Source organism: Schistocerca serialis, chromosome 7, assembly GCF_023864345.2.
Source record: "Schistocerca serialis cubense isolate TAMUIC-IGC-003099 chromosome 7, iqSchSeri2.2, whole genome shotgun sequence".
NCBI lineage: Eukaryota > Metazoa > Arthropoda > Insecta > Orthoptera > Acrididae > Schistocerca > Schistocerca serialis.
In genome coordinates this window covers 20,624,455-20,641,920 of record NC_064644.1, presented here as the reverse complement: position 1 = coordinate 20,641,920, position 17,466 = coordinate 20,624,455, and the positions used below count along the sequence as shown (strand labels likewise).

The window sequence follows — 17,466 nt, the reverse complement described above, 5'->3', positions numbered from 1 at the left end:
CTTATTCGGTGCATTCTGTTGACCAAACATTCCACAGAGTTTGCGAACAGTCTCTGCACAACATATGTCGCACTCGTTAGTTTTCGTTATGACAACACGTTGTTCCGCCGTGAAGCCCACCTTCACAAAGAAAGCAGATGAAAATCAAACCATGTTCTATGCTGGTTTACTAGAACAGCTTTGGCGGGCATTTGGAAAGTTGCGTAGTTTATAAATATAACTTGAGAGAGGAAAGCTGGACTGGTTTCTTTTAGAAAGTGACGACCGATTTCATCCCCCTTATCGTTCAATTAAACTAGCGTCTGTTTAGTGCTAGGAGTAGACGGGACGTTAACCGCCATCTTAGCTGCCCTTCCTTCGTTTCTTCTCCATCACTAGCTACTTCAGTTACGCCGACCTGAACTCACAGACAAACCCATTTTCACGTCGGTTTACGGTACAGCATCAACTGTTTACTCCACGAAGTACGTTCGGTGATAGAATATTTTCCCGTTGCGCCGTCTGCAAAATGGAGCTCCCGAGACGTAGTTCGGGCGGATGGAAAATCACAAAGCGAAACACATCACTCGTCAAGTACACGCACACACGGTATATTTCCTGCCTGTTTTGCTCTGCAACTGCCGACAGCCTCATTTCCGTAGCGGCTTGTAACCTGACACGTGCCTATCATAAAACATTGACTGTAGTCCGTACGAATGCTCTACACAATGAGATGGGCCACTGGATTTAACACAGGAAATACTCTTGTCAAAGTGTTACACAACTCACAGTTTGCGAGAAGAGCTGTAATAAATTACGCGACGCAGCGACGCTGCAGGAGGCAATGGCGGGCACAGCGAAAACAAATTAAATTTTTCTAAGTCGTACAGATAACCTCGTTTTGTAGAATACGAGGTGCGACAATAAAGTAATGAGACTGATGTGAAATAAAATGTTGCTTACCATTTTAGTCAAGTTTAGCGTTGTCTCCTTCGAGGTAGTTACGTTCTGATTGCACACACTTTTTCCAGCGCTTCTGCCATTGATGGTAACATTTATGGACCTCATCTTCTGTAATATCCTCCAAGACCCTTGTCACAGCTTTTTTGACATCTTGTGTTGTTTAAAAGTTGTGTCCCTTGACCGCCGTTTTGACTCTTGGAAATAGAAAATAGTCGCAAGGAGCGATACCTGGTGAATAAGGTGGCTGTGGTAGCACTGAAATTTGTTTTGAGGTTAAAAATTGCTGCATTGACAGAGCAGTATGGGATGGCGCCTTATCGTCGTGATGCAGAATACAATTATCAGCGATGTTGGCACGGACACGAACCTTTTCTCGATTGATGTTCGGTTCTTCTGCAATCATTTTCACGGATAATCTTCGATCAGATCGTACGAGTTGACGCACTCTGGCCAAGTTGACATGCGTCCATGAGGTCGGTGGTCGTCCACTGCGGTCTTCATCTTCAACATTCGTTCTGCCTACACTAAACATTTTATGCCAACGAAAAACTTGAGCTCTTGGCATAACCTCCTCTCCAAAAGCCTTCTGAAGCTTACCGTAAGTTGTCACATTTTCACCCAATTTAACGCAAACAGAACTGGCATACCGCTGCGCAATATTATGCGGTGCCATTTCCGTGACGAGAGACACAATCACGTGTTAACTTTTTACAGCGCAACTCACGACGGAGCAGTTGCATCGATGTGCCCCTTGGACTAGAATCAGCTTCTAGACCAAGGTCAAAGATATTGTGCCTACGCAAGCCTGCAGGGTTGCCACATCTTGCCAAGAAATTCAGCCTCATTACTTTATTGTCGCACATCGTATAATGTTCATACCATGTTTAACAATAACAGTACTTTTGAGGCCACGACAGGAGACAGACAGACGCTGCGTCCGAGTTGATAGCAATCCCACAAGCAGCCGTGGCTGCCATTAGTGCTAACACAAGGCAAGGGTCGGCGTTTGGCGCAGAGATCAGAAGCCGACCCTCAACACAAATGTAACGTACTGCGCAAAGATAAGACCCGTTACTGTTGGTTTACACGACTGTCGAACAACCGCTGGAAACAGTCACTTCTATTAAACATATAAGAGTATGGGAGCAGAGAGATTTAAAGTGAAACTACACAGTGAAACTAATTGTATGAAAGTCAAACACCAAACTGAAATTCATTGGAAGAATCTGCAGTCCAGCCACAAAGGAGGTCTTTCGACCAATAATGAACACCGCTCATCAGTTTGGGATCCGTGCCAGATAGGATTGTTAGCGGAACCAAAGAAGATCCAACGAAGTGGAGCGCAATTCGTAACGGATTCGTTTACTACGCGCTAAAGCGTGACGGAGATGCTGAACAGATTCCAGGAGCAGGTGCTCGAAAGAGAAGCATTCTGCCTCATGGTGTGGTTTACTGTTGAAATTCCAAGAGTGTACTTTCCTAGAAGATTCTACCAACATGTTGCTTCCTCCTACATATAAACCGTGGAAAGGCTATGAAGGTAAAATTAGAGATATCCAGCCTCACACGGAAGCAGGCGTTCTTCTTGCGAAGCATTCGCGGCAGGAACAGGGAATGGGGGGTGTCCCCAATGGTACACAAAGTACCCTCCATCACATACCCCAAGGCGGTTAGTCGAGTATAAATGCAGATGTGGCAATATTTGCAATCACGTGATTCAACTCTCAGAATCATGTATTGCTGCCTATGGAAACCTTTGCCAACACCGACTGATAATTGATACAAAAACTTTCAGCCTACAGTAGTACGCCGACTGATAACTGATGCAAAAACTTTCAGCCTACAGTAATACAGAAACTTGTAAAGCATCATACCTTCAAGTGGAGCGAGTAAACAGTGACAGATGGTAAGCTAGAATTCAAAGTAGAAATCAGTTTTCTTGTAATGGTATATACACAACGGAAAACATTAAAAGAAGTACACTTATTGGAATCGGCGGGTTCAAACTCTGAAGCTTTGGCAGGGCTAACGACAACTTGGCCATTCGCGTACATAATTAAGTTACCGAACAACCGCACTGTCAGCTTTGCATTTTTGCCGTATCGTGTACACTACTGGAAGTCGTCTCGAATAATACCGTATGAAAAAAGAATGCCGCGTCTCATGACGAATGTCAAGGCAGCCAGTTTCTGGACATTCTTTATGCAGGGCGTTTCGCAATTCGTACTACAATGTTCCAGGCATTGCAAGAGGGTGTTAATACACAACGTTTCGGTTAAGAGCCTAGGAACGGAAACGTACAGTTTGGGTGGAAAATAAGTCTGTGAGAAAAATGGTATTTGATGAACGGAGGCGATCCGGGAAACGTTCGCGATACATGCGCTCTGCAACTGTATCACTACGTCCCGTGCCGTGGAAGCGAGGGATTTGAAAGTGACCCTGTACATGGGTTTCTTATCAAAAGGAGAGGGAGTGAGTGACTGAGTGTGCGTGAGAGAGAGAGAGAGAGAGAGAGAGAAGAGAGAGAGGAGGACCTAGGTCTATTCTCACTTACAACTGACTTGACTTTCTATTTCCTCGCACTCACTAGAAAAGCACATACAGATCGGCTATTTTGCCTCTCTTTTCGCATGACTGTAGTATTGTAAATACGTGGATGCAGTGAATCCCGCTCTAGTGTGGTGCACTTCTCAAGGGCATTCCAGGGTACGAGGTTCAAACTTTTACGATACTGTTTGCGCTAACGGTCGAACAGCGCAATTAACTTAAGTACAGTACTAACATTTGTTGGAGATACGAGTACTGCAGAATGCTTCTACGCTGCTGCAACGCCTCTGCTCTTCACTCCCCGGTTCAGCATCAGCTGAATGCTCCGGCAGTCGAAAACAATTTATGAACACTCCTCAAACGTGGGCATCAGAACGTAGCTCTCATAACATGGGCTTGGTGCAAGTCTGTGTAATGTTTCTCACGCTTTTGTAATATGATACCATTTCAAACAATGTCAGAATATTAATGGCGATGACAAATTATAGGCAGCATGACTTCACCGCGATTACGTTTTAATAAGTGCACGAATTTATCTATAAATAATGGCGATTTCATCAAGAGTCCTCATTATACCTTACCACCAACGTACCGCTACGATTATTATTATTGTTCCAAAGAAACATGTTTCTTTGTAGCGAAAGAAGTTTACCGAGGATGATTGGTGAAAAATTAAATTACGGCACTGCAATGCAGTACGCGCGCACTTCTCGCCTATCGCCATGGCCTGTTGCTCTGAAGCTGCTGTTCGACACATGGTTCTGTCACACGGTATTCAGTAGTTTCGTGGAATTTTGAACCTCGATTTTTCGAAAACCGCTGAAAAAGGCTTCACCGCCTATCACCATTTGTTAAATCTAAGTACAGTAGGTCACCAACATTATCTGGCCACAGGTTAGTGCCCATCAATATATGGTGTGTTCACTCTTTGCCTTTATAGTGGACTGAAGATCAGCAGTGGACACTTTCAGCGACATGTCTGAATGAATGACAGTCCCCTCTTCCTCAAGGGCCGAAACCAGAGAGGGTGGTGATGTTGGACGTCGGAGTCTGCGGCGAAGTCTACTATCTAACTCATCCCAACGGTGTTTCACTGGGTTCAGATTGGGACTCTGGGCGGTCAGGCCATTTCAGGAATGTTATCGTCCACAAAACATTGCATTATGACAGGCTGAAATGTTAGGCTGTTACAGTCATCGTGCCCGAACTGTGCCTCCACTGTGCGCTGCACACAATGCTGCAAAATGTCTCGATACCCTTCAAGCATTTAGCCTTTTCTTAAACGCAATATGCGACCACAACCTGCCCACCAAAAACACTCCCATACCGTAACAGTAGCTCCTCTGTACTCGACTGTTCGCACTACACATGACGGCAGGTAACGTGCTCCAGGCATTCGTCAAATCCAAACCCTTCCATTGAACTGCCATTGGGCACAACGTGATTCACCAGTGTCCACTGGCGCCGCCCTCTGCACCACCTCAGTGGTCGCTCAACACTGACTACAGAAATACGTGGCTTACGATTTGCCGCTCCATCATTCTTTTTGACACCCAACGCAGAGGCGCTGAGGTAGCTGGGATCCTGGTAGCATTTTGGAACTTAGGAGGGATTCCTCCCGCTGACTGCACGCCATTTGTTCAAGCACTCTCCACAATAGTCGACGGTCCCTATCCGTTAGTAGCCGCGGTCTGCCTGGTCTTGGTGTAGCTCTGGTTGTTCCTTCACGATTCCGCTTCCCAGTCACATCACGAAGAGTCGATTTGGGCAGCTTTAGCAGGACTGAAATGTTGTTGTTGTTGTCGGTGGTGGTGGTGCATCTGGAAGGCGCTCAACATCGCGGTCATCAAAGACCGTACGCTGACTGTGTGACGCGAAAGGGGCTATTGCACACAAAACGAGGATAGCCTACAATACGACGTATGACCACATACGCTCCCTTGTACTCTCTTTTATATGAACATACACGACTCCTCAGATCGGTACAACGGAGCAAGCGAGTCAAAGCAGAGTATGACAAACAATGAAATCAGATCTGGACAGCCACTAAACTTGAAATGTCACCGATGGACTTGTTACTCAGGTGACACGTAAAGATTAGCCAGCATTTCGAAGTCGTCGGGCTTTTCTGACCGAGGCATTCTGCTGTCAGTGCTCTACACAATCCGACAACACAATCCCTCCCCCACCACCCCCTCCTCCATTTACACTGTAAAGTACGCGTCTCGCACATCCAGTGGTCAAATGCTCATTATATAGGGGTGTCCGGAGCCAATGGTCTTGCCGCAGTGGTAAAATCGGTTCCCGTCAGATCCCCCCAGTTAAGCACTGTCGGGCTTGGCTAGCACTTGGATGGGTGACCATCAGGTCTGCCGAGCGCTGTTGGCAAGCAGGGTGCACTCAGCCCTCGTGAGGCAAACTGAGGAGCTACGCGATCGAGAGGTAGTGGTTCCCGTCTCGTAAACTGGCATACGGCCGGGAGTGCTGTGTGCTGACCACATGCCCCACCATATCAGCATCTAGTGACGGCTGTGGGCTGAGATTGACACCGCTGCGGTCGCAGGTTCGAATCCTGCCTCGGGCATGGATGTGTGTGATGTCCTTAGGTTAGTTAGGTTTAATTAGTTCTAAGTTCTAGGGGTCTGATGACCTTAGAAGTTAAGTCCCATAGTGCTCAGAGCCATTTGAACCATTTTTGAGGATGACACGGCGGCCGGTCGCTACCGGCCTTCCAAGGCCTATTCCAAGTTTAGTTCTCATGGCTGTCCAAGTATTTTTGATCCGCCAGTGTATGTGCGAAAGATGAGAAAATCGGTTACCGTTGGGCGTGCGCACCACTCGTCAATACCACACTGCTGAGTAGTTTATTTATTTATTTACAATTTGCTGGCTTTGATGATGTGTTCGTAAAGCCATCTCAATGTCAATTATTACGATAAGAACGTGGGGACAGTACAACGCCCACTCACCGAGCAGCGAACTGCTGAACAGTTAAAGTCATTTTTTTTTCATGTTTTGTGAGACGCTGGACAGAATACAGTATTACAAGGCAGGGAACGATTCCCTGCGCTGCCATTGTCTTTTCTTTGGCATTAATTGTTCCTCGCAGCGGCACACGTTGTCTGTCGAGCAGTGACGGGACCCGACAGGAGGACAGAGGAGAGGAGAGGGGAAGCGCGAGGGGAAGAGGGAGTCCCGTGACGTAAAGAGGGCGCACGCACCCGGGCACACGGCTAACGATCGTACACAATGGCGGGCAGCGGAGGAAAGCTTAAGTTTCATCGTTTCGAAAGAGACGGCAGAAAGACGGGCGGGTCGTCGAGGCGCGGGAGCGCAGGCCCTCATTAATGCCGAGCCGCCAGTTCTCGTGCTCGTTACTGGCGCCAGCGACCTGCGCCGGGCTCGCCAGTCAGCGATCCGCCGGCGCCAGCATTCCGCGTTCGCCGGCGCGCCTTATTGGCGCCCTGGGGCGCTGCCCGTTATTCCCCGCCAGCGCCCCTGCCAGAGTCCATTGCAGGACAAGTCTCTCGTTTGCCGACGTTCGATAGCTGTTCAGGGGTCGCGGCTGGCGACCTGCGAAACACGGCTATCGAACTAACAGCTCGGCAACGAGAAATCTATGACGCTCGCCGTAAACAAGAAACAACTGCTTGCCGCTTGTTTAGCAAAGTAGGAATGACAGCAAATTATCACCGGGTAAGAAAATCTCCGTCTAGAGGACATGTTGCATCGCCAATAACCGTGTTTTAGTCATGTCTGTGCCGAGCGACAAGTATGTGCCTCTGTATTGCCTACTCCAACATCCATGTTCTCACGAGGCTAATGAACGATGGTATTACACGCATACTTGTTCCGTGGATACGATAATCCTGGATGCTAGAACCGTACGATTATCGATCTGAGTCTCGTAAACTAGTCTCTTCACATTCGCCCAGACGAACAAGTCCACGGGTGTAAAATTTGAAAATTTCCCGGTGAATCAACGGTTCAAAAAGATTTCGGGCTTGCAGCCGGTCGTCGTAAAGCCCGAAATCTTTTTGAACATGTCCACGGGTGTCACGTCTGTTGACCGAACTGGCCATGGAACACCACCACCGTGACCAATCCATTGTTCACCAAACTGTAATTCAATGTAGCTCCTAACACGAATGCAAAGTGTGCCGGCGCCCCGTCATGTTGAAACTACGTAGCTGACGAATTCTCAGCGTCACATTTTCGAGGAAATGTGCAACGAGATGTTTGAGAAACGTTTTCTACACGACTCCGTTCAGTGTATCAGGGAGTAGGTAAGGTCGAATCACAAAATCGTTGACAATGCCACCTCTTATATTAGCAGCAAACTTCTGTTAAGAGCATGGACACGACATTGCGTGTGGATTCCTGTCATCTCATTCATGACTGCTATTCCTCCTGTTGAACATGCCATGTCGCCTATAAGGAAAACGAATGCAGGAAATTGGGGAATTTTTCGGCACATTGCTGTTCGAACCAATTTGCAATCGCTATTCGAAATGGAAAATCTTTGACTGCAATTATTGCCCCTACTACGGATGGTACCGGTGCAACTGTTGTTCATGTAAGACTCTCAGAACAGGTGAATGATACGTGTTCGGAATTCGTGCAACGCGAGGACCACCAGATGATGATGATTGTGGGGTCATCAGTGCCCGTACAAGTTCTAATCCTTCCATTTCCAGTCTCGCCACTAACCGAATGATGATGAGGTGACGAGGACAACACAAATACCCATACCCATTCCCCGGGCGAAGAAAATCCCCAGCCCCGCCGGGAATCGAACCCGGGACCCCGTGATCCAGAAGCCGTAACGCTAGCCACTAGACGGCTAGCTGCAGACTCGACCACCAGAGGCTGGACTGTCGCCAATGGTGTGTAACACATTCTTTTCCGTGTCGGGTGCTCTAGCGCACCTCACACAGCCAGTATCTTCCAGTATAGCTCGTGAGGGTCCAATATCTCGTGGGTCTCTACGTGTAGATGCACAAGTGCTGTGCTGCGGATGTACTCGGTGCGGGAACACCTCAGCACAGCGGCGATGTGTCGCTCTTCCACTGCAGTCAGTGAATCTGCACACGAGGTACGTATCGGCGAATTCTCCATCAGGAAACCTATCCACAGTAATGCTATGTACAGCTGTTAATGCACAACTAACACCGCTGGAAAACAGAACCCCAGACAGAACGGAGCAGCAGTGAATGCAAACATGAGGATTCAAATGGTTCAAATGGCTCTGAGCACTATGGGACTCAATTGCTGAGGTCATTAGTCCCCTAGAACTTAGAACTAGTTAAACCTAACTAACCTAAGGACATCACAAACATCCATGTCCGAGGCAGGATTGGAACCTGCGACCGTAGCGGTCTTGCGGTTCCAGACTGCAGCGCCTTTAACCGCTCGGCCAAAACATGAGGGCAATGAGGCTCTGAGCACTATGGGACCTAGAACTACTTAAACCTAACTAGCCTAAGGACATCACACACACACCCATGCCCGAGGCAGGTTTCGAACCTGCGACCGTAGCGGTCGCGGGGTTCCAGACTGTAGTGCCTAGAACCGCTCGGCCACCCCGGCCGGCTGTGTTTAAAGTGATGTACGTTTACTTTTATGGGCTGTGCATCTCTGCCCCTTGTGTGAGTCCCTGACTTAGGTGCATCCCTGATCAATTGCATTCTTCACATTTTATTTCGTTTCGGAAATATAATAGGTCACAGAGTTAGTTGAGATACACGAGAATGCCACGTCCAAAAGCGGTAAGGATTCGGCACTGCTTACAAAGCAGTTCCATAGAAGATACCATGGTGGACAGTTCGGAGTCGGCCTGTGATTACCGGACATCACTGACACCCCTGCTGTGGCTACAAGTTTACAGTAACGCTTCGTAGCATAAGAACTGTTTATGATGGCGGGTCATTAGAAGTTCGCTGAGAATGCAGTACAAAACTATAATTTCTATTTCACCGATTTCGTTGGCTTTGATTGGTTTATTCAAACACGACCATATGTTATTAGAACAGTCTTACCTCTCTCATTATGAAACTTATTTGCCGTGGTGAAGTTAAACGCAAACTAAAAAATACTGTAACAGTAAATCAAAGAGCCCAAGCAACCGCTGCAGTGTAAGAGGCCGTGTGGAGAAGATCAGTGCCAATTGCGTTGGTAGCACGTAGGAGACCATCTCACAGCTGCAAAGTCAAAGGAAGCGTTCCGACGCGGTGCGAATCACAAAGGGTTCATTTACTGCGCGGCACGTGAAATACTTAAGCGCCAAAAGCTTTTGAAATAATAAAGACATCTTTGCAGCAGAAAATTGTTTAGCAGATCAAAGGCGTTCCTAAGTGCTACCGTGTGTCTCGAGCTCCAAATTACTTCAGCACAGTCGCGAGAGCCTCCACAAGCAGCACATGACACTTCAAGCGGAGCACAGAATTACCGCCAGAAAAAAAAAAAGAAAACAAGGCAAAGGAGAATTTTCTGTTTAATGGCGTGACAAAATGTAATTCCCGTCATTCAGCTTAATTGTTCGCGGGTTATTTGTCGTCACGACGCTTCCCTAGCAATCGCATTAGCGGTGGATAGTCCGCCGCCGTTACACAAGAATACGCGCAGCGCCAACTATTTCATTAGCGCAGCCGTCCCGTAGCGCTCTGTGGTCACAGTCGGATGCGTTCAATACGGCACGGAATGTTACACGCCGCTACGGCCACGGGGAGAAAGTTTACCTAGCGTAAAAATCTGAGGGTAGCAGGGATAAAATGTAGGGAGCGTCATGTTACCTACACCTCGTACAGAAATCAGACTTCAGTTGTAGGAGTAGAGCGACATGAAACGGAAAAGTAGTTAAGAATTGAATGAGACAGGGTTGCAGCTCATCCTCGATATTATTCAATTCATATGTCAGAAAGCTTTTAAGTAAATCAAGGAGAAATTTGGAAAGAGTATTACAGTTCAGAAAGTTCTGGGATTTGTTGATGACAATGTAGTTCTGTAACAGAGGGCAAGAGACTCAGGCAACAGTTGAACGGGTTAGATAGCGTGATGAAAAGTGATTACAGAAAGATGTAAAAGAAGATGCTAACGGAATTAGAGTAGGAAGTCAGAAACTAAAGCTAATAGATGAGTGTTTTGTATTTGGGCAGTAAAATAAGTGCCGATGGCTGAAAACAAGAATACATAAAAAGCAGACTGCCAGTACCACGAAAAGCGTCTCTGAATAAGGGAGTTTCGTTAACATCAAATATATATTTCCAGCTAAGGTTGTACTCAAAGTATCTGCCTACGGTGTAGCCTTGTACAAAAAAAGGGAAAAATGTATAATAAACGGTTCAGACAGAAAGAGAAGAGAAACTTTTTAAACGTACTGTACGCTGAATATTGAATCGAAATGGGGACGGAGAGGAACCAAATTAAGGCAGCTTTCGACTAAAACAATGGATTGGTTGACAGGAAACATCCGAAGATCGCAAGGAATAGTCAATTTGGAAAGAGAGGGTAGTAGGTTGGGAGATTGTTCAAATGGATGTAGGTTGCAGTAGTTCTGCCGAGTGTTGCACAGAACTAGCGCGGAGAATATATCAAAACAGACCGCGGGGTGAAGACTCGGACAACATGACCAGTTATGTCGAAAAGAAACGTCTAATTGTACCAAAAAAAACCAGCAGCCACATATAATCCACAAACCACAATGTGCAGTAACAGATGCTGGCTAGTGTCGAACATCTTGTGCATTATGTATCGCGGAACACATTCGTTTGGCACAGGAAATTGCGCACCCGTCTGGAGCAAAATTCTCCTTCAGGGCACCGTAACTTCCAAGAAACGAACTCTGCTGCGTCCTACCTACTGTATTACGACGACCGAGGTACTAAATCACATGGTGTCATATCTGAACAGTGAAATTAAAAAGCCACTCGGTGTAATGATCCTTTTTTTCTCATTCTGAGAAATTCCACAAGAATTTCAGTTGTGAGTTATGACTGTGTCCTACTCTAATGTCTCGTGTGTCAGTCTCAGTGCAATACTTTAAATTATTTCTTTTAACGAAATACGTGTACATCCACATGACTACTCTGCAATCCGTAAATAAGTGCCTGGCAGAGGCCTCATCGACCGACCTTCAAACTGCTCGTTTTTCTCTACCTTTCTATTCTCTGCTCGCGCGCAGGGAAAACGAGCACTTAAATCTGACTTCTCTTATTACAATGATCATTTCTCCCTATGTAGGAGGGTGGCAATAAAACATTTTTTCGCATTCCGAGGAGAACATTTGATATGGAAATTTTGTGAAAAAATCTCGCCGCAACGAAAAACGTCTTAGTTTTAATTATTGTCGCCCCAACTCACGTATAATATCCGTGACACCCTCTCCCCTATTTTATTTTAAGACAAAACGAGCAGCCTTTCTTCAAACTTTTTCGGCGTTCTCCGTCGGCCCAATCTGTAAGGGTCCTATACTGCACAGCGATACTCTAGCGGAAGACGGAAAGCGTAGTGTAGGCAGTCTTGTTAGTAAACCTGTTGCATCTTCTAAGTGTTCGGCCAGTAAAAACGCACACTTTGGTTTGCCTTTCCCACAACATTATCTATGTGATCGTTCCTATATAAGTTATTCGTTATTTTAATTTCTAGGTATTTAGCTGAATTGACAGCCTTAAAGTATGTGTGATTTATCGAGTAAACGAAATTTAACGGATTCCTTTCAGCACTCATTTGGATGATCTCACACTTTTCATTGTTTACGGTCAACTGTCACATTTCGCGTTTTGCAGATAGCTTGTCTAAATCATTTTGCATTTGGTTCTGATTTTCTGATGGCTTTACAAGACGGTAAATGAGAGCATCATCAACAAACGATCTAAGTGGGCTGCTCAGGTTGATTACAAAATCGTTCATATAGATCAGAACCACAGAAGACTTATAACACTTCCCTGGGAAACGCGAGATATTACTTCCGTTTTACTCGATGACTCCCCGTCAGTTATTACGAACTGTAACTTTCCTGACTGGAAATCACGTATTCAGTCGCTCAATTGACAAGCTACTTCATAAGCACGCAATTTGATTACAAGCAGTTTGTGAGGAACGGTACGAAAAGCCTTTTGAGAATATACAAGCGCTATTCGGAAAGTAAGGAACGATACGTCGCGAAATGGAAACCACAGTGAAAATCAAAACTGTTTTATTTGTAACAGTTAGCTACAACTTCCAGCTACTTACCTCCATAGTCGGCGATCAGGTTTAAACGTCTGTCGTAGCGTTGTACCAACTTTCCAGTACCCCCGTTATAGAAGGCAGCCCCTAGTGCTTTCCGCCAATTCTCTACGCTGGCCTACAGCTCGTTGTCTGTGCCAAAATGTTGACTTCCCAGCCAACGGTTCATGTGAGCAGAGATGAAACTCAGAGGGAGACAATTACGGGCTGTATTGTGGGTAATCAGACATTTCCAATTGAAAACGATGCAGGAGTATCTTCATTGCTCCTGCAGAATGCGGCTGAGAATTGTCTTGAAGAAGAAAATGCACTGGGGAATAGGTAACGTTAGAATACAGCATATGCTCGAGAATCCTACTGCAAATCGACGTCAGTGTTATGGGTCTGTAATTCATCAGGGTGTGACCTGTGCAAACTTTCCAGTCTTTAGATACAGATCCTACACTGAGCGAGCCGTTGTATACTTAAGTCGGTAGCTATTCCATAAGTATCCCCTGAAATCGAACTAACTGGTACACCATCTGACCGGGCGGTTTTCCTTTACTAACTGATTTATGTTGCTTTCCTACACGGAGGATATATGCTTCTGAGTTATTGATCTTGGCAGCCGATCTTGACTGGAATTCAGGAATATTTACTTCGTCTCCTTTGATAACGGAATTTCGGAAAAGACGTATTTAGTAACATAGTAACGCCGCTTTAGTGGTACTGTCATCGATAACATTACCATCGCTGTCGCGCAGTGAAGCTACTGACTGTGTCTTGTAATTATCAGCTTTACTAGTTGGTTAGTTACGATTAAACCTAGCGAGCCGCAGACTGAGCAATTCAGTCAGCAGGTACACTTGACCTCACAGATTGTCCGAATTTTATCACTTCTATCGGAAGCGTCAGAATGGAGACATTTTAATTTTACTTCCGGAATAATATTTTCGCAGTGTTTCATATAAAACCGGAAACCTGCGAGTGTGGAAGCGAGAGCTGGTTCCGCCGGCCACCTGCTGGCCTGCGTGCGTGAAGGCGAGGAGCGCCTGGGACAGACGCGGCCTGCGCGCCTCTGCCCCGGGATGCATTCTGCGGCGGCGGCAACTTGGCTCCTACGTTCAGAGGGCGCGCCGCTCGCAACCACATCAAGGGCCGCCCCCGCCGCCGCCGCCCCCGCCGCCGCCCCAGCGAGGCCAAGAGCCGGCAGCCGGCACCGCCGTGTTTATCGACTCCGCGCCCGGAAGGCGGGGGCGGCTGGCGCGACTCCAGGTGCGGCCTGGCCTCCCACACTCTGCGGCCCCACTTGCTGCTTCCCGCGCCCTTACACACGACCTCGACTCGTTCCTGTGGTCTCTCCAGATCGCTTATGCCCAATGTTCGGATGCTGCCTTCGAAACGGACAGGGCCGCATTCCTTACTCATCTTTCAACAATCCGACCTGGGGGTCCATTTTGAATCACTGCGCCACCAACTCTTTCTTCGTTCAACTCTTTGAGTACCTGTTGTTTCTGCCTGAAACCAACGTTTTATTATTATTATTAAAATTATTATTATTATTATTATTATTTAGTTTACTTCTCTGTCTTGGTAATGGGCGATCTGTTACAATTAGTCGATAGAAAGTGAACTTCTTAGCCAAGATCGCTTATAAACTATCTTTATTGTCGATTACCGGTTTCGATAAGCATAAAAAGTTAGTTTGTGTGGCCATCCTCTGCAGCAAGCACAGAAATACTTGTTTCGTAAATAAAACAGCCTTTTCTAGCTGCAACTTTATTTTTTCCAGGCGCGTTTCGCCTTTTTCTGACTCTAAGGCATCTTCAATGGGATCTAGAACGACATAGTTTTGTCATTTTTAGATTGTCAAACAGTTCATGTAGCTGAATTTTATCCATAGTGGATGCTGTCGAACTCCGGGAATGTTCTTTCATAGGGTGTAGAAAAATATCCGCTACCAGTCACAATAAAAGGTTATTTATTTGTCACACGATCGGTTTCGGGCTTGCGCCCATCCTCAGGTCTTTATACATTCATGTACATGTTTATACTGTTGGAGATCACTGTATAAATACAAAAAAAAATATTTGCTGGTGACACACTTATATCTGTATCTGTTTAGCCACCAGCAAATAATTTTTTTGTATTTATATAGTGATCTCCAGCAAAAAAATGGTTCAAATGGCTCTGAGCACTATGGGACTTAACATCTGAGGTCATCAGTCCCCTAGAACTTAGAACTACTTAAACCTAACTAACCTAAGGACATCACACACATCCATGCCTGAGGCAGGATTCGAAACTGCGACCGTAGCGGTCGCTCGGTTCCAGACTGTAGCGCCTAGAACCGCACGGCCACTCCGGCCGGCTGATCTCCAACAGTATAAACATGTACATGAATGTATAAACACCTGAGGATGGGCGCAAGCCCGAAACCGGTCGTGTGACAAATAAATAACCTTTTATTGTGACTGGTAGCGGATATTTTTCCAGACCCTAGTTCACGTAGCGTTTTTTATGTAAATAATAATTACTTACAGTTTGTTGGCATCTGTGTTTCCTTTCATCTGGCCTTCAAATCGAACTGCCACTTCATTTCCGAAACTTAAGCACAAGTTCGGAATATTGAATTGTAATCAGGAATATGCTCTCCTCTGGCACTAATGCACCTTTTGCAACTGTTAGTCGTGTTGGCTACCAAACTGTTGAGCAGTCTCAAGGCGGTTTCCTGTTCCAGCACGGTTCGGGGAAGTGGTGTTCGTCTGTCAATAGCATCCCAGGCTCTATATCGCTTAGGTAGGGGTAGTACGCAGGCCATTCCATACGTTCAGTATCTCCACTTGCCAATGTGTCCGGCATCTCAGCAGTCCTGTGTGGGCCCATTGTCGGTCATAACCAGGAAGTTGGGACCTACCGAAGCACTAAAGAGGTGGACACAATCCGTGATAATCTCCACGCAAAACCGCTATAACATGCTCGTACACTAACGAACTCTTTCTCGACGATGGCGTGGTTAAAGTGGGATCCATTTAACAAGCTTACGAGCATGCAAACCAACCTGATTTAATCGCCGCGAAATCGTTTTTGGAGAGGCACGTGTATCGGTAGGGGTTGCAAGGTCTGCAGTGGTCTGCCTAGGAGTGAGATGGCTGTTGCTTTTCGCCACTAGAGCAACGTATCGATCCCCTTGCTATGTGGTGGTCCGCCTGCGACTACCAGCATACTTTCGCATAGCATTTCCACCTTCAGCAGCCTTTTCTAAATCGCGAAAAGACACTTTTGGGTACAGCCATTACTGTGGCCACAGTACTGACACTTTGACCGAATTCGAGCCGTCCGCGGTCGTCGGCACTCAAATGATGTGCCGCAGACAAGTTGTTGCCGTACCACAGGGAAGGCCGCACTAACCGGTTCTGCAACAGCCAACATTCTTAGTCGAACACCGTGCTGGATGAAATGGCGAATGTATACACCGCATTCGTGCGCAGGCTTCGCAACAGTAAACACGCCCAGCACTCTACATTTTCTTTTACTATATTGGTCGACTGTTCCGTAGCACTTGTCGGTTGCCCCGTACTAACTGACAGTTGCTCCTTAGCAACTGTCGCGCATTGCATGTAATTATTTAATTTTTTGTCATTTTCTAATCACACAGATCACAATGTTAAACATAAATCTTTTGCTAAATGAGTTTGTGTAAGTGTACATATTCCCAAACGCCTGTTGTTGCAAATATGTGACTCACCCAAACATACCTGAGAGGTGCAATGTGTCTTACATTTGACCTTATGTTCTCTATAACACTTCATTACAACATGCAGAATATGCTTTTCTGTTTGTTGTTCCTATTAGAGGTTTATTCAGGTGTTGAGGGATTAATGGCGTCTGCCACCCGACACTACTTACAGTGCACACGAGTTTCATCCTTCAGGTTAACCGACGACTGTGGCGGCGAGAATTGCGCCCAGCCACAAAGTTACAATAAAATAAGTCTGACAAATCGTGAGAGACAGTGGACCCCTCACGACGTGACAGACGCTAGTAAAGAGACAGGTGTGAATAAGGTATACTACTGACGGGCTGGAAGCTAGGATGAACATAACTGGATCGTTAGTTTCCTTGAAGAAATTCCAGGCTGGTCAAACAACACCCAACGAGCTGGACGCCGACTCACCTGGAGGTTGGGCGGGCAGTGGTCCAGCAGTTCCAGCATGTGCTTGATGTTCTGTGCGTCCTGGATCACGAAGTTCAGTTCCATGTCGAACTCGCCGCCGACCAGCTGCAACAGACGAAAACGTGTCAAGCAAGGGAGTCTCACACACAGGTGCAGTGGTCAAAACAAAACAGTCATGCACATTTCCCAACAAACGATCAGTTTCACTTTATCTCTCACGCTTTAGAGTTTCATAACAACGATTTGTCGAACGGGCAACAGAACGTAATTTCCCTGAATCTTAGAGCAACCTAAACAGAGCATACCTCGGTGCAAGCGTCTCCCATATGCGTGTGATGCGACACACTTAGGAGATGAACACACAAAGATAAAAATACATAAGTACTGAGATTACAGAAAATGAATCACTGAATGGTAGAAATTAATTCATTAAGTTCCAAAATTAGCGAGTGTTCAATTTTAAATATCCATGTTATGCCTAATACAAGGCAGCTCATAGATGACAAACACGTTAATGACGCGCTGCTATCTGACCTCGCTGCTATCTGACCTCGCTGCCGCTACTTCACATTTGAGTTGAGTACTGCTTTATTTAT

At 46.2% G+C, this 17,466-nt stretch overlaps 1 protein-coding gene across 1 annotated transcript in view; it reads right to left on the bottom strand.

The window, feature by feature from the left end:
- Window positions 1–16,970, bottom strand: part of LOC126412765 (neurobeachin) — a 1,487,907-nt gene extending 1,470,937 nt beyond the window's left edge. Inside the window, exon 1 of the mRNA XM_050082518.1 lies at window positions 16,871–16,970. Within this exon, the coding sequence (XP_049938475.1) occupies window positions 16,871–16,954 (84 nt within the window). The 5' untranslated portion in view covers window positions 16,955–16,970. The remainder of the gene's footprint in view (window positions 1–16,870) is intronic.
- Between the last annotated feature and the right edge of the window lie 496 nt (window positions 16,971–17,466).